The 25,696-nt window shown below is 40.1% G+C and overlaps 1 protein-coding gene across 1 annotated transcript; it reads right to left on the bottom strand.

The window, feature by feature from the left end:
* Positions 1-4,615: 4,615 nt before the first annotated feature.
* LOC149127627 (TRPM8 channel-associated factor 3-like) lies at positions 4,616-11,234 on the bottom strand. Its single transcript, XM_089328725.1, has 3 exons — positions 10,608-11,234; positions 5,229-6,193; positions 4,616-4,938 (listed from the first exon to the last, which is right to left on the bottom strand). Exons 1-3 carry the CDS (start codon positions 11,228-11,230, stop codon positions 4,616-4,618), a joined length of 1,911 nt encoding a protein of 636 aa, XP_089184851.1. The 5' UTR covers positions 11,231-11,234.
* Positions 11,235-25,696: the final 14,462 nt, after the last annotated feature.

The following is a 25,696-nucleotide window of genomic DNA, read 5'->3' as shown; positions in this document are numbered from 1 at the left end:
CTTCTGTTGGTTCACTCCCCAAATGGCCGCCACGGCCAGAACTTAGCCGATCCAAAGCCAGGAGCCAGGTGCTTCCTCCCAGTCTCCCATGTGGGTGCAGGGGCCCAAGCACTTGGGCCATCCTCCACTGCCCTCCTGGACCACAGCAGAGAGCTGGATTGGAAGAGCAGCAACCAGGACTAGAACCTGGCGCCCATATGGGATGCTGGCGCCGCAGGCAGAGGATTAACCAATTGAGCCATGGCGCCTGCCCACGTGTATTTCTTAGTATGTATACTGTATTCCAATAAAATGTTTAAATTATAAAAAAGGAGTCTTGTACTTGAAGCAGGCAAAACTAGCGCAGACATTTGGTACAGCCATGGCCTCTTGCCTGCATCCAACACAAGAGTTCCTAGGTATGAGTCCCAGCTGTGTGTCCAATTTTAGCTTTCTGATCATGCGCACTCTGGGAGGCAGCAGGTGAGGGTTCAGGAAGTTGGGCCCCTGACACTAACGTGGAAGACCCAGATTAAATTCTAGCTCCTGGCTTTGGCCTGGCGCAGGTCCAGTTTTATAGGCATTTTGAGAGTAAACTAGTGGATCCCTCTCCCCTCCCCACACCCCACCCCGCCCTGTCCCTCTGAAAGAAAGAAGGTGGCAAAACTATTTCAGGAAGCAAAAACATTTGTAAATGAACAGAAATAAGAACCCTGTGAAGTGTTCTGAAAACTCACTCTGTTACAGAGAATGAATAAGGGGATACAACTTGAGGTGGGGCCAGGACCTAGCCAAATGTTGAAGAATTTGGCACTCTTGAAGGCTACATGGGTAAACCAAAGGATTTTAAGCTGGACTATATGGTGGTTTTGGCAGTGTTCTGGAAGACAGAGCAGTAGTGTTAGTGGATAGAGGCAGGAGGGATTACTGGGGAAGTTACTGGAGCTGGGCAGGAGTGAGGTCTGGGCAGTTGGGTTTTGGTCATGGTGTTGGAAAATGGGAAGTAAGGAATCAGGAAGAAGTGGCTCCCGTCTGAACTTGAGTCTTAGACCCCAGAAAAATGGAAATGTAGGCACACAGCCGAGAAGGAAGTCAATCTTCAGGGGCTTTCTGTTGACTTACATGTCAAGCTCTGGCTGCCATTATGACTGCCTCAATTAGAAGTATACACAGATTACTTATAAATGAGGAACTTGTGTGGTTTAAAAGCAATCTCACACTGTTCAATTATGAAGGCAAAGAGATAATCCAGAGACAGTGTGCTGTAGTCCCCAAAGCATGAGATCTACCAATGAGTCAGTTCAAGGTCTCACCATTTCTAAGTAATTATAAGGACAGTGGAAAAGTCTCTTTCCCTAAACATGTTAAGTGATAATACCTCTTTCATGCATTTCCTCTGGGTAGCCAGAAATGGAATGGAAGGTTTTTAAAAAGCAATAAAACACTCTGCATATATTAGTTATTCAAAATGAAACAAGAACTCATCCACATTCAGAATTTGAGTAGGAAGCTATCATTTGAGAAACTTACTGCCAGGTCACTCCTACAGGAGGTCTTCTTACTAGGTGGAAAGATTAGGGTGATATCATGCAGTGAGTTTAAAAGATGGCTCAGGAGAAATATTTTGCATTTGGCAAAGCTGTGATTCTGTCACAGAATTGTCTACCCAGAGCTATGCTATGCTGGTGTAATTTCACAATGATCCCACCAGAAAGTCCTGAGGAGAGGAGAGGGTCATGTTTTGTTATTTATGAATTATCCTTTTCAACACGTAAAACCTGAGCCACAGAGGGGCACTAAAGTGCAGTGCTAGACTCCTGCGTCCAGGGCAGGAAGAGCCATAGGACAAGGAAAGGAGTTACGGACTGCAGGGGTCATCAGCATGTCACAGGACTGCGTGGCCCCGTGGCCCCCAGCTCCACTTCTGCTCAGTACCTGAAGGTACGTTTCCAGAGCAGTCCAGGAGCTCCATTTCCTCAGGGGTGCTCCTCTGTCCATGTGCATTTTGATCCTCTCCTTCCGACTTTCAGGCTTCAGATTAGGGTGAGCCCTTGCTCTGGGGATGTTTAGAACCACCTCGTGCAAGAAGACACTCCAGAGATTGCAATCGGCCTCTGTGCTGTGGGGAGGGAATTGCCATTGGTGCCGTTGCTGGTTGTGGCCCAAGACATGGAAGACATCCCAGTTACCAGAGGACCTGATTGTCTTCTCATCAATGAGCTGAGGCACTACATTCAGTTGGCCCATGATGGGGTATCCAGGGTGCAACAAGCCTGAAGAAAGCAACAGGGTAGAAGACGTGAGGTGTTTTCTGGTATTTTTTGTAGACACATCTCCTCCACTATCCCAAAAGACTGGAGCATTTTGAGAAATGAGACTATTAAGAAGAGTATCTGACGTTACCTGAAGCCCAAGCTTATATGCAACATAACTGGTCTGTGTTCATTCACAGAGACTGGTGCTCTCACCTTGACTTGACCCTGATTGGTCTGTGTACATGCAATGTGATTGTGAGTGTCATTGTTCACTTTTCATTTTAACTGGATGATAAGTGTCTGTGCCTTAATGTCTTGCTTCTCAAAGGGAAAACAGTAAGATTCTCCCCTATGGAATGTAGTCTTAATCCGTTTTATGAGTATATAATCAGGCTCTCATTTTTTTTTTTGACAGGCAGAGTAGACAGTGAGAGAGAGAGAGACAGAGAGAAAGGTCTTCCTTTTGCCGTTGGTTCACCCTCCAATGGCCGCTGCGGCCGACACGCTGTGGTCAGCACACCACGCTGATCCCATGGCAGGAGCCAGGTATTTATCCTGGTCTCCCATGGGGTGCAGGGCCCAAGCACCTGGGCCATCCTCCACTGCACTCCCTGGCCACAGCAGAGAGCTGGCCTGGAAGAGGGGCAACCGGGACAGAATCCGGCGCCCCGTCCGGGACTAGAACCCGGTGTGCCGGCGCTGCAAGGTGGAGGATTAGCCTAGTGAGCTGCGGCGCCGGCTTCTCATTGTTTTCTAAACACTACATTTCCTCCTTAACCTCTCTTGACTCTGCTATAAGTTACTGAGCACCCCCGTCCCCCACCACCTCCCTCCCCTCACTTCTCATGGCCAACTCTGATTCCATCAATTCTTACTCTCCCTGAAGCCACTTGTGAAGATTGCACACTTTGTTCCATTCCTTCTATCCTATCACTTTTCTCATCTGGAGGGATAAAGTGATAATTTACCTGTTTCCATTAGAACATGGTTGACAGGATCCTAAGAGTCTTTGTGCAAAGTTTTCCCAACTGATCCCAGAGGAATTCAGCCACGTTTGTACAGTTGGAAGAAAACTTTTCAGCATGTTCCCCTGGAGCACCCACCTGAATAGATCTGCACGTCAGCAACAATCCTCTCTGGCCTGCGGTAGGGGAAAGGCTCTGCCCCCAACTTGGCTACAGCCTTCATTATCTCATCCCACAGCCGCAGCAGAGACTCTGGGTTCTTCACAGACTTGAGGTTTTCAGTCGGCACTGTCAGGATGATGTTGTCTGTGGCCAGCTCGCCCCAGGGTGCCGGATTTCCTTGCAAAGAGCGCTTCCACTCCTCCTGGGACGTCTTCCCTGGAAATAAAGTTTCCATAGCCTGCTCCACTCCACTTTCCTAGGCTTCATGATAGCCCTCTGCCTTGCTGAGGGACAGCCTGGTAACTCATTAACTTTCTTGTTGCATCCTCCTCTCAAGTCCTTGACTTGCCCTTTCTGCCCGGGAAGTCTCCCAGAGTAGTGTGTCCACATTGCCCAGCCCGCTTGCAGCCCTCCAGCCTCACCCACTTCTTCCTCTCAGTCCCCGCCCTGCTTCCCAACCAGCCCACTCTCCATCCCACACCTGCCTCTGCCCCGAGTCCCCACCTGAACTGGAACCCCCTACTCACCCAGCTTGAAGTATGGAGCCCGCACTGCCCCACTGATGGTGACCTGCACAGTGCCCAGGTTGTAGTTTGGGGGCACAAGGATGTAGAGGAGGCCTCCCCAGAGCCAGGAGATGTTGTTGTTTGTTTTGTTTAAGTTGTACTCGTGTGTCACGATTGGGGGGCGTTTGTAAGTGCTTGCTCCACTTATGTCATCTGTGTGGCAGTCAACCTGAACCTGCAAGTGAGAACCCACCAAGGGTGGAGGAAAGGGGTCATCATAAGGAATACTGCAGACATGCACGTGTGTGTGTGTGTGTGTGTGTGTGTGAGAGAGAGAGAGAGAGAGAGAGAGAGAGGGATTTCATGTGCACATGTGTTATTCTGCTTTGTCCAGGTCATGGGAGGGCAGAATAGGAACTCCTCAGGGTGAGTAGTCTTCCTTTGATAAATAGTGGAGAATGTGCTCACCCACTTTTTCCAGGGCATTCCTTCCTGGTCATCACTATTCTTTGTTCTCTATAGAGTTCGGGGATTTTTCTCTTTGATTTAAACTGAGCAATTCCCAAGATAAATGCTGACCTAGAGCAGATATTGACTGTGCCCCTGGTATTTCTTGTATGTCTGCAAACACATCCTGAGCCTGCAGAACTGATTGCTTTATCTGAATCATGTCTCAGATGCCTCCAAAGAGATTACAGTCAGTCAAGCTTCCATAGCAGTCAAACAAGCAGGAAGAGGTAAAGCAAACTCAAATTTCTCGGACATTTGTTATGTGTGAAGCTCTGCTTGGGATATTACAGATTCTTCCCATAACAAGCTTCTGCTTTCCTGGCATTCCTGTAGAATGAAAGTGGTATCCGCTCTGTATATTTGGTGTTTTTGTTGAAACAACTGAAAAGAAATTGCTGCAAGTAGAAGTCAGCATGCTGAGCAAATGGCACAGATTAGTGTCCTGGGGAGCAGAATGCTTTACCTTCAGCTGAGCAGCAACAGCTCTGTCAGGCAGTGTGACCTTTGCCATTCGTCCTGCAGGTAAGTAGAGTCCAGTGCTCACCCAGGAATCTCTGTTGTCTGGGAAGAACCATTGGAGAGGCTGAGCTCTGCCCATCTTCTTGTCTCTACCCTCACTAAGAATCCCACAGAGCCTCCCAGAGCTGTTGGATGAATTGTGCCCACCTTAACTCACCTGGGCTGCCCTGACTAAAGTGTCTCAGAGTCACCAGGAATCCTACAGTCTACTCCTTCATGGGAATGACAGAGAACGTGCTCTGGAGGGAAAGGCCTCTGGAATGCTCCTGCACTAGCCAACTGCCCTCTCCCCACTCCCTACCCTGCCCTAGCTGCCCTCCTCCATGGCATACCTGGACTGATATCAATCTTCACAGACGGTTCCTTGGTGCTGAGACAGATGGTATCAATAATCAAGAGTGGGTCAAAGATTCCCCACTTGACCAGTCCGTGGGCCCAGGCTAGCAGTAGATGCTGAGGGCTGCCCCTGCTGATGGGATTTTCTTTATTCACAACTGGTAACCCCTCTTTTTTGATCATTTTCAGGATGTGTTTGTACACAGCATCATAGATGGAAATCCCATTAGGTGAGATTTGAAGCATATAGGAAATATCTTGTCTTAGCATCACCATCGAACTTTTTTCCAAGACGTTTCCCTTGCTGAACACCATGGACTCATATTGAATTAGTGCTTTTCTGACATGGTATTTCATTATCTCTGGCTTGGGAACTGGGAAGCAGCCTCTATGCCCTTCCTCATTAACGATGCAAAGACCAGCATGTTTAAGGAACTTGTTATTTGGATAGTCAGACATAAGGTTGGAATTTGGGTGTTGCATAGCCCACTGTCTGGCCTGGCTGCCCATCAATACCCCTTTGCCTTCTGCAACAAATTCCTCTATCTTCTTGAGATCCGTGTTGTTGAGTAAGGAACAGCAGTAGACACTCAAGTCGCTGCTCAGAAGGTCTGTGCTGCTCCACTCCAAGTTGTTTTTTGTTAATAAGGGGCCCAGACGATTCAGTTGTGGACTCACCCCAATCTTCCCTTTCTGCTGCCCTTTCAGCCAACGTATAGCATTGATTACAAAGTTGCTCATCCTGTCCTCAAATAGCATACTCTCATGGCCACACAGCACCACACGACCATTGCCATAGCGGGCAGCTGCTAGGAAGCAATTGAACGAGCTGTCTAACCCCAGGGGAAAGGCCAGGGGCCCGTGCACAAACAGTTTTGAGGGTTTTGCTCCTCTACTGATATCCAGCTCGGTGATCCCCTGTAGGAGCTGCTCTTGGTCGTTTCTGACGTTGTTCTGATACCTGGAAAAGAGACATTTCCCAAATTAGTGCTGATCTGGGAGGTTAGCAGAAAATAGGGCAGAAAACACCTACTACCTGAGCTATTTCATATAAACCATTAAGAGAAAGGAGCAGGACCAATATTTTAATCTTCTTCTGTACATCTTCAAATCAGTTCCAGCTAGGAAAATTAATATCATAAAATTGTGTGAGATTTTAATTTATAGACACAATATATCTTGAGATATGCATACACATTTTTCTAGTAACATTTTCTAGGATTATTTATTTTCTTAGTCAACATTCCATTCACTGTTCTGATTTATGAGTTGTTTATTTAACAGCTAAAATTATGAAATAAAGCTTGGAAAATAGTCTGATTCCTTTAGGGAGTAGTTTTGCCTAGAAATTTGGAAGGCTTATATGCCACACACATGCACACATTCAGACACAGAAATAAAAAAGGCTGTGAAATTATATATTACCCTTGTTAGAGCTCTAGAATATCCTTTGTTTTACTTACTTTATGTAGCTATTCTGTAAAACTCCTGGAATAGTTATAAGGAGAAAGATGTTTAGTACATTCCTTATTATTAATAGCTTTGAGTAGGAAAGTATCACCATTGTGAATTAAAATACTTTAATATTGCATTAAATTGTACAGCTGTCTATAACTTGGGAGCTGAGTACATCTTGTTATAGGATAGTTATGTTAAATTGTAGTAATTTAAAGGGAATAAAAAAGTAATTCTTAAAAAAAAAAGCCCCACAGTACACAGAAATATCCTAGAATCCCTTTCCTGTAACCCTTGATTATTTGGGAATGAGAGAGGATTCCTAAATTTCAATTCAATCTTGTGGTTTAGAGCTCAGATACCAGAATTTTAGGATGCAGAGCCATAAACATTTAGGAATTCAATTCTTTTATTCCTGTAGATATTTAGAAAGTATTTGACAAAATTTATTCCTCATTTAAAAATTTTAAAAATACAAACAAAAATCATAGGTGGCAGGAAACTTGCTTACCGGAATAAGAGTTTCTAGGAGAATTTGATATTGGAAGCATTCCTACTAAATCAGGAGAAAATGCAAGACTGCCCTCTTTTATTGCTATCAGTCATTATTTTTAATGGATATCCTAGCTAATAAAGAAATAAGCACTTCAATTGTGTAATAAAAAGTCCATATTTTACCATTAAGATTATGCCTACTAAAAATTTGAGATTCTATTGACAAAATATAAACAAAGAAACAAAGAGTTCAGTGGGATGTTTGAATTCAAGATAAACACAAAATTCAATAATTATCCTATTAAGAGTTGATAATTATAAAACAGGTAGTTTTATAATTGATAATGACACAAATATAAAAGTTGTAAGAACTATGAAAATCTTCTGGTGAAATACATAAAAGTTGACAAGAATATGAAAGAATACTTGAATAAACACATATATTATTCTTTGATGGATAGATTCAGTGTTTTAAAATGTTCCTTCTCAAATAATTTCTAAATTGAAAATAATCCTGACCCAAACCCCAGTATTTTAAAAAATCTTGATAAATTGACTCAATACTTTAATCTATAAATGTAGGTGGCCCTTCATACACAAGGATGTTTTGAAACTGTGAGTGATGTTACATGGAATTATGGAGATGGTTTTTTTTTCTCCAGATATCAACATTCATTTCAAAGTTGTAATAACAAAAGCAGTATAGTTTTTGTAAAATTAGAAAACTAAGTCAGTGGTCCAGGGGAGAGAGTTGTTGTAAACAATTCACAGACTTATGGAAATTCATTATGTGAAAAAGGAGTCTTTAAAATGAGTGAGCAAAGTATTGATCCTTCAATAAATGGAGGTGTTATAATTGGCCATATATTTATAAAAATACATATGATAGGACATGCTCAAGCTGACTTACCTCAAACGGTAGAGTTAGAAACATACCAGGGGATTCCAATTCAATCCCATCAAGGTGGCATGTACCAATGCCATCTCACTAGTCCCAGTGATCAATTTCTGTTCACAATTGATCATAATGATAGGACTAAGAACCAAAGGGATCACAGAAACAAGACTAGTGTCTGCAAATACTAGCTGATAGAATCAAAAAGGGAGAGAATGATCCAACATGGGAAGTGAGATACACAGCAGACCCATAGAATAGCAGATGTCCTAAACAGCACTCTGGCCTCAGAATCAGCCCTTAAGGCATGTGAATCCGGCTGAAAAGCCCCTGAGAGTATTTCAGGCATGGAAAGCCAAGACACTCTGGAAAAAAACAAAACAAAACAAAACAAAACCTAAATGAAAGATCTCCGTGAGTGAGATCCCAGTGGAAAGAACAGGTCATCAAAGAAGGAGGTACCTTTCTCTGAAGGGAGGAGAGAACTTCCACTTTGACTACGACCTTGTCTAAATATGATCAGAGTCGGTGAACCCAGGGGGCTTCCATAGCCTTGGCAGCTCATGACAAGAGCCTAGGGTGATTACTGATGCCATAAACAAGAGTGTCAATTTGTTAAGTCAACAACAGGAGTCACTGTGCACTTACTCCTCATGTAGGATCTTTGTCCTTAGTGTGCTGCACATTGAGATTTAATGCTATAACTAGTACTCAAACAGTATTTTTCACTTTATGTCTCTGTGTGGGAGCAAACTGTTGAAATCTTTACTTAATGTATGCTAAACTGATCTTCTGTATATAAAGAGAATCGAAAATGAATCTTGATGTGAATGGAAGGGGAGAGGGAGTGGGAAAGGGGAGGGTTGCGGGTTGGAGGGATGTTATGGGGGGGAAGCCATTGTAATCCATAAGCTTTACTTTGGAAATTTATATTCATTAAATAAAAGTTAAAAAAAAACATTAAGAGAAGGAAAGGAAACAAAGGTTGGAGTGTGGATGGGAGGGAGGGTGGGGGAAATGCCACTATGTTCCTAAAACAGTAAAAAGAAATATATGAAACTTGTATAACTTAAACAAAATACATAAATAAAAAAAATTTTTAAAACTTTTTTTAAAAAAGGAAAAGAATAGACAAATTTTACCAAAAAGATATGCAACCTATGTAGCACCAACAAGGAACTTAAAGAACAAGTGATGGAAAGAGATATTTGTAATATTGTAAGAGAGACAAAAAACTGTTACCTACAGGAAGTCTTTAAAAGTTCATGAAAAATATGATAAAAAACTATGAATGAATGTTTGAAAATTTGCAACTATATAAAGTTTTATTGTAGTACTACCTCGACAAGCTTTTTGATATATCTTCATATATAGAAAGAACACTTAACAATCAATAAGAAAAAGACAAAAACTAAATAGAAGAAATAGATAAAGGACATAAATAGACATTTCAAGGAGAAACATAAATCACCATAAATATGTAAAAATACTCTCTGCGTTTGTAATCAGAGAAATACAAATCAAATAATATTTTTCACATTCCACATGAAAATAACATCAAAAGAAAATTCATCTGTTCAGTATTAGCCCTGGCCTGGGACTATATTTTTTTCTATGAGTGCAGTTTTGTATAGTTTTTTAAATGGCAATTTGTCAGTATCTATTATTTCAAAAATAACTATTTTTGAAGTAACTGCTCATCATTTTGGAACTGTATTTCAAAACACCCTTAAATTTCTATACAATGACATGTAAATATGTTAATTTTGAAACATTGAGTAACAGCCAATACCCATCTGTGCCAAAGAAAAAGGTAGACTTCTGGGTATAGGAGAGTTAGGTAAATGAGAAAGAACGTTCAAGTACTTTCCTGTCTGATTTAAGTCACAGGAGGGTTCTAGTTCATTTGATCTAATATATGTCCAAATTTTCTCTAATCTTTACATACCAAAGGAATCCTGCTCTACCTTGGAAGGAGATGTAGGGGACTTCTCCTGACCTCTCTACCACGCTGCATCTCCATTTTAACTCTGAGAAAACCATTCCCCCTGTGGCTCCTGTGGAGAGGTTCCTGTAGACTGTGACATGTCGCATTTTTCCTGACATCCCTAGAATACATTGATTTCTTTCACTCATTCAATCAGTGATTATTTAGCACCTACTATGTCATGTCACTATCCGCTAGTGATATAATTGTAAGCAGAACAGACAATTCTTGTCTTTCATGAACTTTGTAGATTTTTTTCCCTCCATGCTACCAATATCTTTCTCATGATTCAAAATGAGGGGGAATGACAGTAGATGAACAGAGGAATACCCTACCCTCAAAGCCTTGAATACTCAAGTCATAGTGGAGATAGAAAAGAAGCCATTGACTAACACAGGTCATTTTTATACTTGCATTTGTAGTTTGTAATGGTTCCATTCCTAAGTGGCCAATTTCTACTTTGAAAACTGGAAGTTCTTAAAAGTGAGGAACAAGACTGCTTTTTGATATGGATTAGACTCCCCTTAGAGAATCATCACTCACATGACACCGAGTGGGATGGCGGGCACTGTCTCAGAGACCATCCAAGGCCCATCATACACACCAGCTTCAGTGATGTATACTCCAGCCACACCTGTCAGTTGGTTCCCAGGGTACTCAAAGAGCACTTTATCATTGCCGTTTTTCTCTGCCCAGGCCCAGCTATGGCCTCCAATGAGCACTCCTCCTCCACGTTTCATAAACGAGAGTATCTTCTTGTTCATGCTGGTATTGTAGGCTTCAAGGCAGTAAACCCCCAGGGACTCTGTAGGTTCTGACTGGATCTGTGCCTTAACCCCAGAGTTTTGCAGGATTTTTGCAAGTGGTGCCTGGGAGGGGCTCACTCCAATGGTGGCCCCAGGGGAAAGGCAGAGCCAGCGCACAGCATTGACAAGAAATTGAGCCAAAGGTGCATGTATCAGGTATCCTTCATGGGCCATGACCACGATGCGGCCCTTGCCATAAGAGGAGGCAGCAATGACCACACGACCTTCAAAATTCACCATCACTGGGAAGGCAGCTTCTCCAGTAAGAAATAGTTCACTGGGGAGGGGGCCTGAAGGAATATTCCAGCTTGTCACATCCTTCATGAGGTACTGAAAGGCAGTAGCATGTGTCGTCGCCATGCTGTCAGGTGCTGCGAGAACATTGAAGACACAGAAGGGTCAATAAAATGACAAAATGGATAGAAGCCTTAGTTACCTTCTCTTCCAGTAGAGCCTGTGGCCAGGTTCACGGAGCTTATGTCATTACATCTAGCTGGTTTTTCAGTCTCTAGAACTATTTCTAGAGAAGTATTTCTCTTTCTAAGGAGTCTCACTCCCTCAGTGTGTCTTCAGCACTCACACATCGCCTTTCATCCCTTCCTCACCTCTACCAGCCCAGCACGGGCCTCCTCTGACTGCTGTCTTCTCGGCAAGCCCCAGGCTGCTGGTGAGAGCACATTTACGCTTGTCCTTTATTTCTAGTAGCTGTAATCAATCCATATTGCTTATTCCTGGCCTGGACTTCTCTAATGGACACAAATCCTTTCTTTTGATCAACATGTGGAGCATTTCAGTAGCAAACTATCTGTAGGAAACTGAACTCTTCTCTACCTGCTCAGCAGTTACTCTTAGAGCGAATATTTCAGCATGCATTTCCTACATGTAGGAACTATCAACTTCAAAGGGGTTTCATGCAAAGATGGACAGAGTTAACACATGCTGAAAGTTTGCTCAGGGATTGGCAATTATTATATTAAAATCAAATTCCTGCTCTTTTGTTATGTCTCCTGTTTTGTTAGAATAGAACTACAGCCTAAGATAATTACTGTATCCCCTCTCCCATTTGAATGCCCATGCATTCATCAAATTTGTCCAGAATCTTTGGTTTCTATTTCTATTGCCACTAACCTGGTTCATGATCTAGGTCCTTGGGGCTGGTGTAGCAGGTTAAGTCTCTGCCTATGGTGCTGGCATCCCATATGGGCGCCGATTTGAGTCCCGGCTGCTCTACTTCAGATCCAGCTCCCTGCTAATGGTCTGGGAAAGCAGCAGGAGATGGCCTGAGTGTTTAGGCCCCTGTACCCATGTGGGAGACCCAGAAGAAGCTCCTGGCTCCTGCCTTTTGATTGGCTCAGCAGCAGCCATTGTAATCATTTGAGGAGTGAACCAGCAGTTGGAAGACCTCCCTGTCTATCCTTCTGTCTGTAATTCTGCCTCTCAAAATATTAAATAAATTTTTAAAAAGGACCAAAAGCCTTCATGCTTAGCAAAATCATTCTGGAGTCTGTGGGCAACTGATATGCAGCCAGTGTGAACCGTGCCCAGAGGAACATTAAGTACTTTTGCAAAAATTCCGAGGTGGGATTGAAAGAATCCCATGGCTAGGTAGAGATTGATTTTCCTGATAGTTCAAGAATAAGTAGGTTTAGAGCAGTAGGATTGCTTTGCTTGAAGCAGATAGGCTGTGTGGTATTTCTTCTCCTTTGCAGGATGTAGAATGATGTTCATCATTAGAAGGTTGTGTTCCTTGAGACTCCCAAAGCCAACTGAATAAACTTAGAGCCCCAAACCTGCCTGGACAGAGTGCTGTCTCCACTATTCCACGTGTAATTAAAAGGCAAATGGTAGACTAAACTATAAAGAAATACAAACATAATTATGATTTTCCCTTTGGTGATTTCTTAATTTGGGGCAGAAATATAAGTGTGTAAATCCTTCTGGGAAGTTTTATTACTGCATTGGAGGCCTCTCTGCTTCTGCCACAGCTTACCCACTGGATAAAAAGCCTTCGTGACATCCAGCTATTCCCTCTGCTTCTTGGTTTATAATTTTCTCACCCACAGAGAACCAGGTTTCTCCAAATTCCCTGCTGCCCTGATAATCTAACCACCTCTGTGAACAAAACATATGAAGTTAGACTCTTTGTATGTGTGATATTACCCAAGAGCACACACAAGCAGGACCAAAGAGAGAACCAGAGTGCAAAGAAAATCAAGAATCAAAGAGACTAGTGGCAAGGAAACTCCTGTCATGCACTTTTATACCCCCAGGGTTCAAGGCAAGCACATGCACTTACGTTTTTCACAAGTTAAAGAACCCAATAGCTCACACTTCCTCAGTGGAGTGAAATTGGTTTGAAGATGGGTGGCCCACTCTGAATTTCAGGTTGAAATTTGATTCCCAATATAATGTTATTGAGAGCAAGAGAGGCCTTTGGGAGGTTATTAGATTCTTAATAGGAATTAATGCTTATCTTATAGTACTGGGTAATTCTCACAGGAGTGAGGAGATTCTTGACCTACGGGGGCTGGATTAGTTATTCTGAAAGCAGATTCCCAGAAAGCTTGCTTACCCTCCTGTTCTCTGTTTTGTACGCATTAGTCCACCCTTCTGTCTTTTCCCCAGAAGGCCAAATAGCCTGTGCTCCTTCACCAGATGGACCACCATCTTGGACTTTGCAACCCCCAGAACTGAGGTCAAACAGAAACTTCTTTTCTTTATAAATCATTCTGGAATATTGTTCTAGCCACATAAAATGGACTAAGATAGCTGTTATTCAGAAGCCCTAGGCACCCAACTCCCAGCTCCCTGCACAAGGAAGGGACTTTGTGAACAACCCCTCCCTCCTTCCTTGATGCGTAGCAGGAAACAAATTCCTGACGTAGTCAGAGAAGCTCACCTGGACGTCTCAGGGCTATTACACAAGTCTCCTGGGAGGGACAGAAATGAGTCTGCAGAAGTAACAAGTGAATCTTCTGGAGGCTGTATATATAGGGAAGACAGTGAAATGATTCTTCAGTATATCCTGCTTCCTGCTTCCTTTTGGGAGGGTGGCGCCTGGCTGTGAGACTTCCCTGAACTCAATGCAGACACTCCAATGGTGCTTTTTATACATTGTATGTAATTTTATTTCACTTTATTTTGAATGAGAGCGTCACATCCAAAAGGAGTCACAATGTTTAATAAAGACAATTTAGAGTGGTAAACAGAGATCATTTTTCTTAAAAATAAATTTGCTTTATGGCAAAATTATTACACAAAATGGAAGTATATATGCCCTGATTTCTGGGAGCAATGCGTGTGTGAGTTAGCAGGACATGTATCATCTTAAATGATAGTTGTGTAGACAGATGTTCGAGTCTGAGTTTCTAAGCAGTCTGCTGATGAGTTCCTGGGGCAAGTCTCTTAGGGTCTGGACTTATAATCCAGACTCCAGTGATCTGGGCTCAGAGATTCCCCCCGACCATTCCAGTGCTCTCCATTGCTGTGCAGGAGTGCGTTGCTTTGTAGTTAGCAAGGGGGCCATAACGAACCTCTGTCACAGTTGGAACCATGTATGCACCTGAATGTCAGAGCCATTAACAAAATACACAAAAGCAGAGACTGGGACTCTGGACCTGTTCCTTAAGAGAGGGTCCTTTGAGAAAGCTTATTCTTTGAGCTTGAATCTTGGCTTTGATCCTGGGATGGGAAAATGGAATGTTGCTACTGGCCAAGTAGGGCTGGACTGGGTGAGTTGGGTGACATCAGTGGACCCTGTTGTGAGGCATGCAAGCTACTGCTGTGCTCTCTCAAAAGATTCCTGGTGTCAGTGCTTGTCATTTGAGAAGCCCTGATTCCACAGATCAGTTCATCAAGGCTTGCGTTTTAAATTTTCATTCACATTAATCCATTACTCCATTGACCTCAAATGATTAACTTGCTAACCAGATTTGTTCCTTTTAGCTATTTGTTTGAAATTAAGTACACCTGGATTATGAAGTTATCCGTGTAGTTTAAGTTTTGACTAGTTTGGTTTTGAATTGATGCAAACATCTGAATTTTTGATTGTTCTTTCTCCAAAGACTTGCCACTCTAACAGAAGGCCATTAAAAGAGTAAAGTCTCTGCTGGGTAAGGATGTAAGGAAGAGTTACTGCTGAAAAATTAACAACCTTACAAGTTAACATTAGAGAAGAAACAGGACAGAAAGTAAACTGAACTGAACATCATTTTCAGAAAATGATAGTGAAATAATCTCTCTTCCAAAAAGCTGAAGAAATGCAATCACAAAACTGAGAGTAATTCTTTAAATACAAAGGTAGTGGAAATGATCAAACTCAAAATTAGTTCTTTGAAAAGACAAAATTTGATGAGATTGGTCAAGGAAAAATGTAAGATTGGAAGAAGGAACAAATACCCAGTAGCAGGAATGATGGTTGAACAAAATGACACATGATACAGTGATTAATTAAATAATAATAAAAGGATACTAGAAACACTAAGCTAGTACATCTGAGAATTGTGGTAGAAATAGCTTATTGAAAACATACCTTTCAAAACTGAACTCAGAAAAAAACTAACTGATAATTCAGTAACTATCAAGGAAATATTATCAGTAAATACAAATAAATCTTTCTTATAAAAAATTTGAGACCCAGTGTCTCTTGATTTTTTTCTAATATTTAAGGAACAAATAATTTCAATCTTATGCAACTCTTCCAAAGAAAACAAAGATGGAACATTCAATAACTTATTTTGATCCTGGGTCATGAAATTGGAATATTGCGATTGAGCAGATAGGGCCAGACTGCGCTTTGTGACTTGGGTGGTTGCCCCTCTTGTGAGAGACACAAAGCAATTCACCCTGTTGTGAGGTACTTGCAAGCAGGGGCAGAACACTAAGAAAGGGAAATCTACAGGGCAATCTAATCTATGAATAAGGTACAAAATGCCCAACAGTAATATCACACTAATAATCAGTATCTTTTGTGTAGCACAATGTTCATAACTAGTTGTGTTAGTACCAGGAATCAATATTGGTTTTCTATTAGAAAAAAATCCACTTTTGTTTATAGGTTAAAAAAGAAAGACCATGATCATTTCAGTTTTGAACAAATGCTTTTTATTAAACTTAATGTTTACTCGATAAAATAACTTAGAAAATAAAAAACACAAACTTTCCTAACTGGATGATTGATTTGTATACAAATCTACATTAAGCATTCCAAATAATCGAATGTTCAAATATTTCCTTTTGAGATGAGGAAAAATTAAAGCCTCGCACTGTTACTACTTTTTAGAAATATTTTTTTAATTTAAAAATTTTAAACATTTAACGTATTTCTTTTTATATGAAAAGCAGATAGAGTGAGAGAGTGATGGATAGAGATATTCTACATTCTTCTCCCGAATGCCTTCATCACCTGGAACTAGGGCCAAACTGAAGCCAGGAGGCTGGAACTCAGTTTGGGTTTCCCAAAAGAGTTGCAGGGAGCCAAATACTTAAGCCATATCCTGCTACCTCCCAGGGTGTGCAGAAGCAGGGAGCAGGAATTGGAAGCAGAGCTGGGACTTGAATGCAGGCGCTCTATCTGAAATATGGGTGTCCCAAGTGGTGTCTCAATGACAGTTCCAAATGTTTTCCCCTAGTTTTATTAATTGACATGTAGTAATTGTACATATTTGTGAAGTACACTTTCCAATACATGTATACCATGTGTCATGATCATTAGTGTATCTCTCATCTCTGACATTTGGAAACATTTAAAGTTCTCTCTATAATTGTGAAATGTTGAATTGATTGTTGTCAACCATAGTTATCCCCTTGTGATATAGAACATTGTAAATTCTTCGTTCTATCTGACTGCATCCTGTACCCTGTAACTGTCATCTCTTCTCCCCTCCCACCCCTTATACCCTTCTCAGGCTCTGGAAATCACCACTCTACTCTCTACTTTCATGAGGTACACTTTATTCCTTCCACTACAAGTGAAAACAGTATTTGTCCTTCAACACCTGAATTATTTCAGTTAATATAATGTCTGGTTCTGTATGTTGCCAGAAATCACAGATTTTGTTCTTTTTATGATCAACTGGTATTCCATTGTGTGTATATAACATATTCTCTTTCCATTCATCTGTCAATGGACACCTGGTTTGGTTCCATATCTTGGCTTCCATGAATAGTGCTGTGATAATCATTCTTATGTAGATGACCCTTTGACATATTGACAGCAGTTCTTTGGATATACACCCAAGATTGGGACTATTGAACCATATGTTAATATTATTTCTAGTTTTTTTAGCGACCTCTGTACTACTTTCTCTAATTGCTGAACTAATTTAAATTTCATCAACAGTACATAAGACTTCTTTCTCCACATACTCAACAGAACTTCCCATTTTAAATTTTTGATTATAACCATTCTAACTGGTGTGAAATGATATCTCTTTATAATTTTGATATACATTTACCTTATGTTTGAAGATGTTGAGCAATTTTTCATACACTTGTTGGCCCTTTGTGTATCTTCTTTATTTTTATTTTTTTACTTAATTAATTTATTTTTTATTTGACAGGCAGAATTGAACAGTGAGAGAGAGACAGAGAGAAAGGTCTTCTTTCCGTTGGTTTACCCCGCAAATAGCCGCTACAGTTGGAGCGCTGCGCTGATCCGAAGCCAGAAGCCAGGTGCTTCTTCCTGGTCTCCCATGTGGGTGTAGGGGCCCAAGCACTTGGGCCATCCTCCACTGCCCTCATGGACCACAGCAGAGTGCTGGACTGGAAGAGGAGCAACCGGGGCTAGAACCTGGCACCCACATGGGATGCTGGCGCTGCAGGCAGAGGATTAACCAAGTGAGCCACGGTGCCGGCCCCTCTTTGTATATCTTCTTTAGAGAAATTACTATGCAGGTTATATCTTCAGTTTTGTATTGCATTTTTTTTTTCCTGACTAGAGTTTCCTATACTTTCTGGACATTAATCATTTTTGGATGAATAGTTCGCAAATGCCTTCTTCATTTCTATGGGTGGTCTCTTAATTGAGTTGATTATATAGAAGCTCGTTAATGATGTAATTCCATCTGTTAATTTTTGCTTTTGTTGTCTGTGCTTTTGGGGTCTTATCCAACACATCTTTGCCCAGACAAACATGCTAAAGCATTTACCTTAGGTTTTCTTCTAGTAGTTTTACAATTTTAGGTAGAATTTTACTCTTTGATCCATTTTCAACTTGAGTTTTATACGTGATGATAAGTGTGTGTGTGTGTGTGTGTTGGGGAATATCCTTGTTGCATTTTTCTATACATGGAATTCCAGTTTTCTCAGAAACAATTATTAAAGAAAGTTTCCTTTATACAATGCATATGTTTATTGCCTTTGCTGTAGAATGGTTGAAAATACTATGTGAGTTTATATCTGGGTTCTCTGTTCTGTTTCATTGATGTTGTTGTTGGTTTTTATGCCAGTAGTAGGCTGTTTTGGTTACGATAGCTTTGTAGTATGTTTTGAAGTCATATGTTTTGTAGTATGTTTCCAGCTTTGTTATTTTGGTTCATAATTTCTTTGGCTACTTGGGGCCTTTCATATTTTCACTAGAATTTTTAAATGTATTTCCTATTTCCCTAAAGAATTCCATTGTTATCTTCATGGCAATTGCATTGAATCTGTGAATCAGTTTGGGTCCTATGGACATTTTAACAACAATAATTCTTTCAATCCAAAATCATGGAATGTCTGTCATCTTGTGTATGTCCTCTTCAATTTCTTCCATTATTGTTTTATAATTTTCATTTTAGTGACAATGACCTTTCTTAATTAAATTTATTTTATGTTTAGTATTTGTTGTGACAGGGTTTGCTTTACGGGTTTATTTCTCAGCAATTTTGTTATTGGTGTATAAAAACTGAGTTTTATATATTAATTTTGTTTCCTGCTGCCTTATGACATTTGTCAGTTCTGTCTTTTGGCTGATACTTTATGTTTTTCTACATGCAAAATCATGATATCTGAAAAAGGGATAATTTATAATTTATTTTTATAATTTATTCTCTTTTCCTATTTATATTCCTATTCCTTTAGAACCCCTTTATTTCTTTCTCTTGCCTTGTTGCTCATACTAAGCCTTCCAATACTGCATTGAATGAGTATCTTGTTCCTGATCTTAGAAGAGATAATTTGTTTTCCTTCTTCAATTGACATGATGTTAACTTTGGTTTTGTCATAGGTATTCTTTATTGTATTGGGGTGCATTCCTTTTATACCTAATATTTTTAGAGTTTTTACCATATGAAATGCTTAGTTTTATGAAGGCTTCATACACACTTATTGGGATGATCATGTAGTCTATGTTAGTATGATGTATTGCATTTAGTGATTTGCATATGTTGAACCATCCTGAGATAAGTCCCACTTGATCGTAGAGGATTTGATTTGTTAGTATGTCAAAGAAAATTTTTGCATCTATGTCCATCAGGATTGTTGGTCTATCGTGTGTGTGTGTGTGTGTGTGTGTGTGTGTATCCTTGTCTGGTATGGATATGAGGGTAATGATGTACTTTAGAGTGAGTTTGTAGTAATTAATTTCCTTTTAATTGTTGGGAATAGTCAGAAAAGAATTGGCGTGAGACCAACTATGTGGCAGAGTGGGGTAAGCTGCTACCTATTACACTGATAACTGATTTTGGAGCATTGTTTTGAGTCTTGGCTCCTCTGCTTGCGATCCAGCTCCCTGGTAATGTGCCTGGAAAAGCAGCAGGGGAATACCCAAGGACTTGGGCCCTGGCCATCCATCTGGGAGACTGGATGGAATCTCTTGGCTTTGATCTGGTCTAACCCTGCTATTGTGGTCATTTGGGGAGTAAACCCGCTGGAGGAAAATATCATTCTTGCTATGTTTCTGCCTCTTTGTATAGCTCTGCCTTTCAGATACATAATTCTTAAAAAAGAGTTGATGTTAGTTCTTCTTTAACATTTCGGTAACATTGAACAGTGAAGCCATCCAATTCTGGGTTGTTCTCTGTTGGAAACTTTTTGTTACTGATTCAGTCCTGTTACTTGTTACCGGCATATTCAGGTTGTCTATATCTTCATGGTTCAATTAATAAATAAATTAATTATTGTTTTTTGCATAGTATACAATTTTTATTTAATTATGTCATGATGCAATTTTCTGCTTGACAGGAACACCCATATTTGGTTCTAGATAAAGCAAGGAAAGGAAATTAAAGTTATAATCATGCCAGCAAAGGCTTCCCTTTGGCTATCTGGGATATAGGAAAATTTGGTTGAAGCTGAATTTAATTCAACCAGGCCTATCCCAGTGCTGAGAGTGTGATGAGCACGTCTAGTGGCCCAAATACTGTCCAAATAATACACAGCACTGGGGACCAGCAGTGTGTCTTAGTGAGGAAACCTGCCACCTCTAGTGCCAGCAATCCATATGGGTACCAATTCAAGTCCTGGCTACTCCACTTTGGATCCATTCCCTGCTAATATGCCTGGGAAAGCAGCAGAAAATTGTCCCAACTACTTGGATCCCAATACCCACATGGGAGACCTAGAAGAAGCTCCTGGCTCTTGGCTTCTGATTGGTCCATCTCCTGCCATTGCAGCCATTTGAGGAGTGAACCAGTGGACAGAAGATTTTCACCCCCACACCTCAGCCTTTCAAATACATAAATAAGTCTTTAAAAAAGAACACAGGAAATTTTGAAAAGGCTGATAAATATTAATATATCTTCATGAAGATTTGTTAATTTTCCTTTTATCTTCTGAAGGAATTTAACAAAATAATAGTAAAATCTCATTTTTGATTGCTAATACTTGAGAAATACACAAAGATCATAAAAAAGGAGTTAAAAGATAAGTTTTTGGTACAAATAGTTTGAAATACATGCATATGAGAGGTCTTTAAAAATCACATAAAATATGTATTATGAAAAACCTATGCATGATTTAGAAGGAAATTTTAAAAAAATATTTATTTGTTTATTTGAAAGTCAGAGTTACAGAGTGAGAGGGAGAGAGAGAGAGGTTGATCTACTGTGTGCTGGTTCACTTCTCAGTTGGCCACAAAGGCCAGGACTGGGTCATGCCAAAGTCAGGGGCCAGGACCTTCATCTGAATCTCCCACATGGGTGGCAGAAGCCCAAATACTTTGCCAATCTTCTTCAGCTTTCCCAGTCCATTAACAGGGAGCTGGATCAGAAGTGGAGCAACCAGGACACATGTAATGTAGTGCCCACAGGATGCAGGCATCGCAGGTGGTGGCTTTATCCATTACACCACAACTCTGACCCCTGGTAGTAAATTTTTAAAAGCCTTTAGTATTCATATGAGTGTGTCTGTGGGGAATATAAAGCTATTCTCCAAGTATGATAACTAATTTTAACATAACAATATTATTGTAGTTTAATGTCAATGTACAAAAATTAACTTTGTCCTGTATACTAGCAATATATCAGTTGTGAAATTAATTTTCACTCATTTGTAATAATGGAAAATTTTATTTTAGTTAAAAATATGAATGAATGAGAAAAGATTAAAGTAAGAGATATACAAAATATTGTAATCATTTATGCAAAAAATCACATACGTGTACAGAGAATTAATGGAAAGTCTTACAATGAATGCAGAGGTATAAGATAATCATAGATTGGAATACTAACTTTTAAAAAGTCAAATCTATGCAATTATCTATAGTATTAAAAAAATCTCAGAATGTGAATCCTATTGAGGTTTGTTTTTGCCCCAGCTGTTTGTTTTAGTGCAACTCAGTAAGCTGAATTTAGAGATTTAAATGCAATTAGAAAGCTCCAAGAATAGGTATTGTTGAAGAAAAATAGAGTAGATAAAATAGCAGGATTTTAGGCCAGCGCTGTGGAGAAGCAGGCAAAACTTCTGCCTGCAGTGCTGGAACCCCATATGAGCACTGGTTCATGTTCTGGCTGCTCCTCTTCCATACAGCTCTGTGGTTATGGCCTGGTAAAGCACTGGAGGATGGTCCAAATGCCTCTGCACCCACGTGGGAGACCTGGAAGAAGTTCCTGGCTTCTGGTTTCGGATTGGTCTAGCTCTGACCATTGCGGCCATTTGCGGAGTGAACCAGCCTATAGAAGACTTTTCTGTCTCTCTCTCTCTCTTTGGATCTGCCTTTCAAATAAATAAATAAGAATCTTTAAAAAAAGCAAGATTTACTCCTTCTACAAAGATATTACAATATATACCTCAAGAGAAAGGAATAGAGTCTCCATGCAGAGCCACACATAGCTAGATACTGAGTAGGAAAGGATGAACTTTTCAATGAGCAGTACTCTGGGTAGGATTCCATATGCTTAATAACAAACACATTGTATTCACACTACACACAAAACTTTTTTTAAAAAAAGATTTATTTGAAAGAGTTACACAAAGAGAGAAGGAGATGTACAGAGAGGGAGAGAAAGAGAGAGAGAAGTCTTCTGTCCGCTGGTTCACTCCCAAGTTGGCCGCAATGGCTGGAGCTGCACTGATACAAAGCCAGGAGCCAGGAGCTTCTTCCGGGTCTCCCACGTGGGTGCAGGGACTCAAGGACTTGGGCCATCTTCTGATGCTTTCTATAGCAGAGAGCTGGATTGCAAGTGGGGCAGCTGGGTCTCGAACTGGTGCCCATATGGGATGCCGGCACTGCAGGCGGCAGCATTACATGCTACGCCACAGTGCTGGCCCCACATAAAACTTTCAAAGATCTGAATCTGAAAGGAAGATTACTGAGCTCTTGGAAGACAGTACCCACATAGAAAAATATCTTATGGAATTTGGATAAACAAATGCTTTTCCTCAAGATATAAATGGTATTAACCACAAATAAAATATTGATGACTTTATTAAAATTAAATTTTATTCATGAAAAACCATGTAAGAAAACAGAAGCTATTGGCAACACATATAACTGGTTTCAGTTACATGCTGTATATATACAAAAAAATCTAGTAAAAAATGCAAAAGTGCACTAACTGGGCACTTCAAAACAACAACAAAGAACATAAAATATCTAATTAGTATATGCAATGTGAATGTAACATTAGCAAAATAGGCAAAAGCATTATTAGGAAAAGGCAAAATAAAACTATAGTTATATTACATACACACAGTACTCTGGCAAAAAGCAAAGAAAAGTATGTGATAATGTCAAGTTTTCATGAGAATTAAGAGAAGAAAAGTATGCAATCAGACTAATACAATTTAACTTCCTTTTTTCTACAATTTTTTTTTAATTTATTTGACACGTAGAGTTATAGACAGAGAGAGAGACAGAGAGAAAGGTCTTCCTTCTGTTGGTTCACTCCCCAAATGGCTGCTACGGACAGCACTGTGCCAATCCGAAGCCCGAGCCAGGTGCTTCTTCCTGGTCTCTCATGCGGGTGCAGGGGCCCAAGAACTTGGGCCATCCTCCACTGCCCTCCTGGGCCACAGCAGAGAGCTGGACTGGAAGAGGAGCAACCGGGACCAGAACTTGGTGCCCATATGGGATGCTGCCACAGGCGGAGGATTAACCAAGTGAGCCATAGCACCAGCCCCCTACAATTTGGTTTTATCTAGTAAGGATGAAATAGTGCATGTTCTATGACAAAATTTTATTTCTGAGTTATTCCAGGGAAACTCTTGTACTTCGTACTGGAAGACATACACAACATGGTTATGGTAGCAAATAGACTTGAAATGAAAGCAATCAAATATGTTTCAATTGCAACATAAATGAACTGAATGTGTTATATTTATAACTGGAATATGAGGAAGAAATCAAAACGAACTATAGTTCTATGCATCAACACAAATGAACTTCACAATCATGACATTTTATGTAAAAAGGAAGTCATAAAAGATTACACAAAATATAACCTTATCTTTTTATAAAGTTCAGAATCAGTTCAAACAAAGTATATTGTTCAATGTTGTGTACTTAGATAGTACAACTGTAAAGGAAACAAAGGAAGGATAACAAAATATTGTTAGTGTGCTATCTGGCATTAGGAGATGGCCTATGTTTTGTAAGGACACAAGGAAGGAGTCTTCAATTATTGGCAACATTCTATTTACTATTCTGAAACGGGTCTGATGGTTAACTTTACAGTTGTTGCTTAAGCTGTGCCTATGTTTTGGGTACATTTTTGTGAACATGACATATTTCATAAGAAAAATAACATTGTTGGCTTGCATGTGTGACTCTAAAATGCTCAGCTTTAGTGATTAGAATACATTATAATCTGTGTAGGAACACTGACAATGTTATGGAGAAAAATGTGTTATTTTCACTTATGGCAAGAAAAGTTAAACTTACGCCTTCTTCTTTCCTCAACTTTCCTGACACTGTCACTGTAAACATTCGCTGTGTTTCCTCCTTGTTTGTTGTTTAAAAGCCTATATTCCAGCTCCCAACATCTCCTCCAGTATTTTAATATCTCTGAAGCAATTTTAAGAGCTTGGAATAATTTTGGTAGGAGATAATAATATCTCAAATTAATTTAAATCATTTTCTGTCTTCAAGTCAGAGCTTTTTAAACCAAGGAGTCTGGCTTCAAGAGAAAGAAAAATAGGGTTGAATATCCTCCAATGGCATCCATTGGAGGGGTGTCTATTTCTGGCTGAATATAGGATTTGGATCTAACTAGAAGACTTTTGCTAATTTGCCTCTCAGGACAACCACCTATTCACATTCAGAAATAAATTTCCTGCCAGCTAAAGAGGAACTAGGGCTCCCAGTGTTATAATATCTTTAAGAAAGGTGTCTACTGCATGATTTTGCTTAACATCTTTAAACTACATCTAGATGTATATACACACATATTTTATTGGTGTCAATTTATGAAACTAAAATTTTTAATTTTTAAAAATTTAACTTAACTTTTGTACCTGTTCATGGAGTACAGTATAATAACTCCATATATTTATACAATGTATATTTGTAATAATCAAACCAGGGTAATTAACATTTCCATTTCATCCAATGTTTGTCATTTTTGTGTTAGGAACTTTTGATTCTTCTTTTCAGACATTTTGAAACATATTAAAATTATATTAGACCTTCCAATTCAATCCCATCAAGGCGGCATGTACCAATGCCATCTCACTAGTCCAAGTGATCAATTTCAGTTCACAATTGATCATAATGATAGGACTAAGAGTCAAAAGGATCACATAAACAAGAATAGTGTCTGCAAATATTAACTGATAGAATAAAAAAGGGAGAGAACAATCCAACATGGGAAGCGGGGCACACAGCAGACTCAGAATGGCAGATGTCCTAAACAGCACTCTGGCCTCAGAATCAGCCCTTAAGGCATGCAGATCTAGCTAAAAAGCCCATGAGAGTATTACAGGCATGGAAAGCCAAGACTCTGGCAAAAAAAATGACCGAAATGAGAGATCTCTGTGAGTGAGATCCCAGCGGAAAGAATGGGCCATCAAAGAAGGAGTTACCTTTCTCTGAAGGGAAGAGGGAACTTCCACTTGGACTATGACCTTGTCTACATAAGATTGGAGTTGCCGAACTCAAGAGGCTTCCATTGCCTTGGCAACTCATGACAAGAGCCTTGAGTGATTACTGACGTGATAAATAAGAGTGTCAATTGTTAAATCAACAACGGGAATCACTGTGCACTTACTCCCCATGTAGAATCTCTGTTCTTAATGTGTTGTATTATGTGAATTAATGGTATAACTAGTACTCAAACAGTACTTTATACTTTGTGTTTCTATGTGGGTGCAAACTGTTGAAATCTTTATTTAGTATATACTAAATTGATCTACTGTATATAAAGATAATTGAAAATGAATCTTGATGTGAAAGGAATGGGAGCGGGAGAT

The sequence above is a fragment of the Oryctolagus cuniculus genome, chromosome 3, assembly GCF_051225735.1.
Source record: "Oryctolagus cuniculus isolate XC-2025 breed Fujian yellow rabbit chromosome 3, ASM5122573v1, whole genome shotgun sequence".
NCBI lineage: Eukaryota > Metazoa > Chordata > Mammalia > Lagomorpha > Leporidae > Oryctolagus > Oryctolagus cuniculus.
This window is presented reverse-complemented; position numbering and strand designations above follow the sequence as displayed.

Bases quoted from the DNA above. Each gene is read 5' to 3' on its own strand.
- LOC149127627 (XM_089328725.1), bottom strand. From the start codon at position 11,230: ATGGCGACGACACATGCTACTGCCTTTCAGTACCTCATGAAGGATGTG. The intron at 6,194-10,607 runs GTGAGTGATGAT...TCTCTTTTCCAG, and splicing joins GCCATCCCACTCGGTGTCAT to GTATCAGAACAACGTCAGAA. The intron at 4,939-5,228 runs GTATGCCATGGA...GGTTCTTCCCAG, and splicing joins GAAGATTGATATCAGTCCAG to ACAACAGAGATTCCTGGGTG.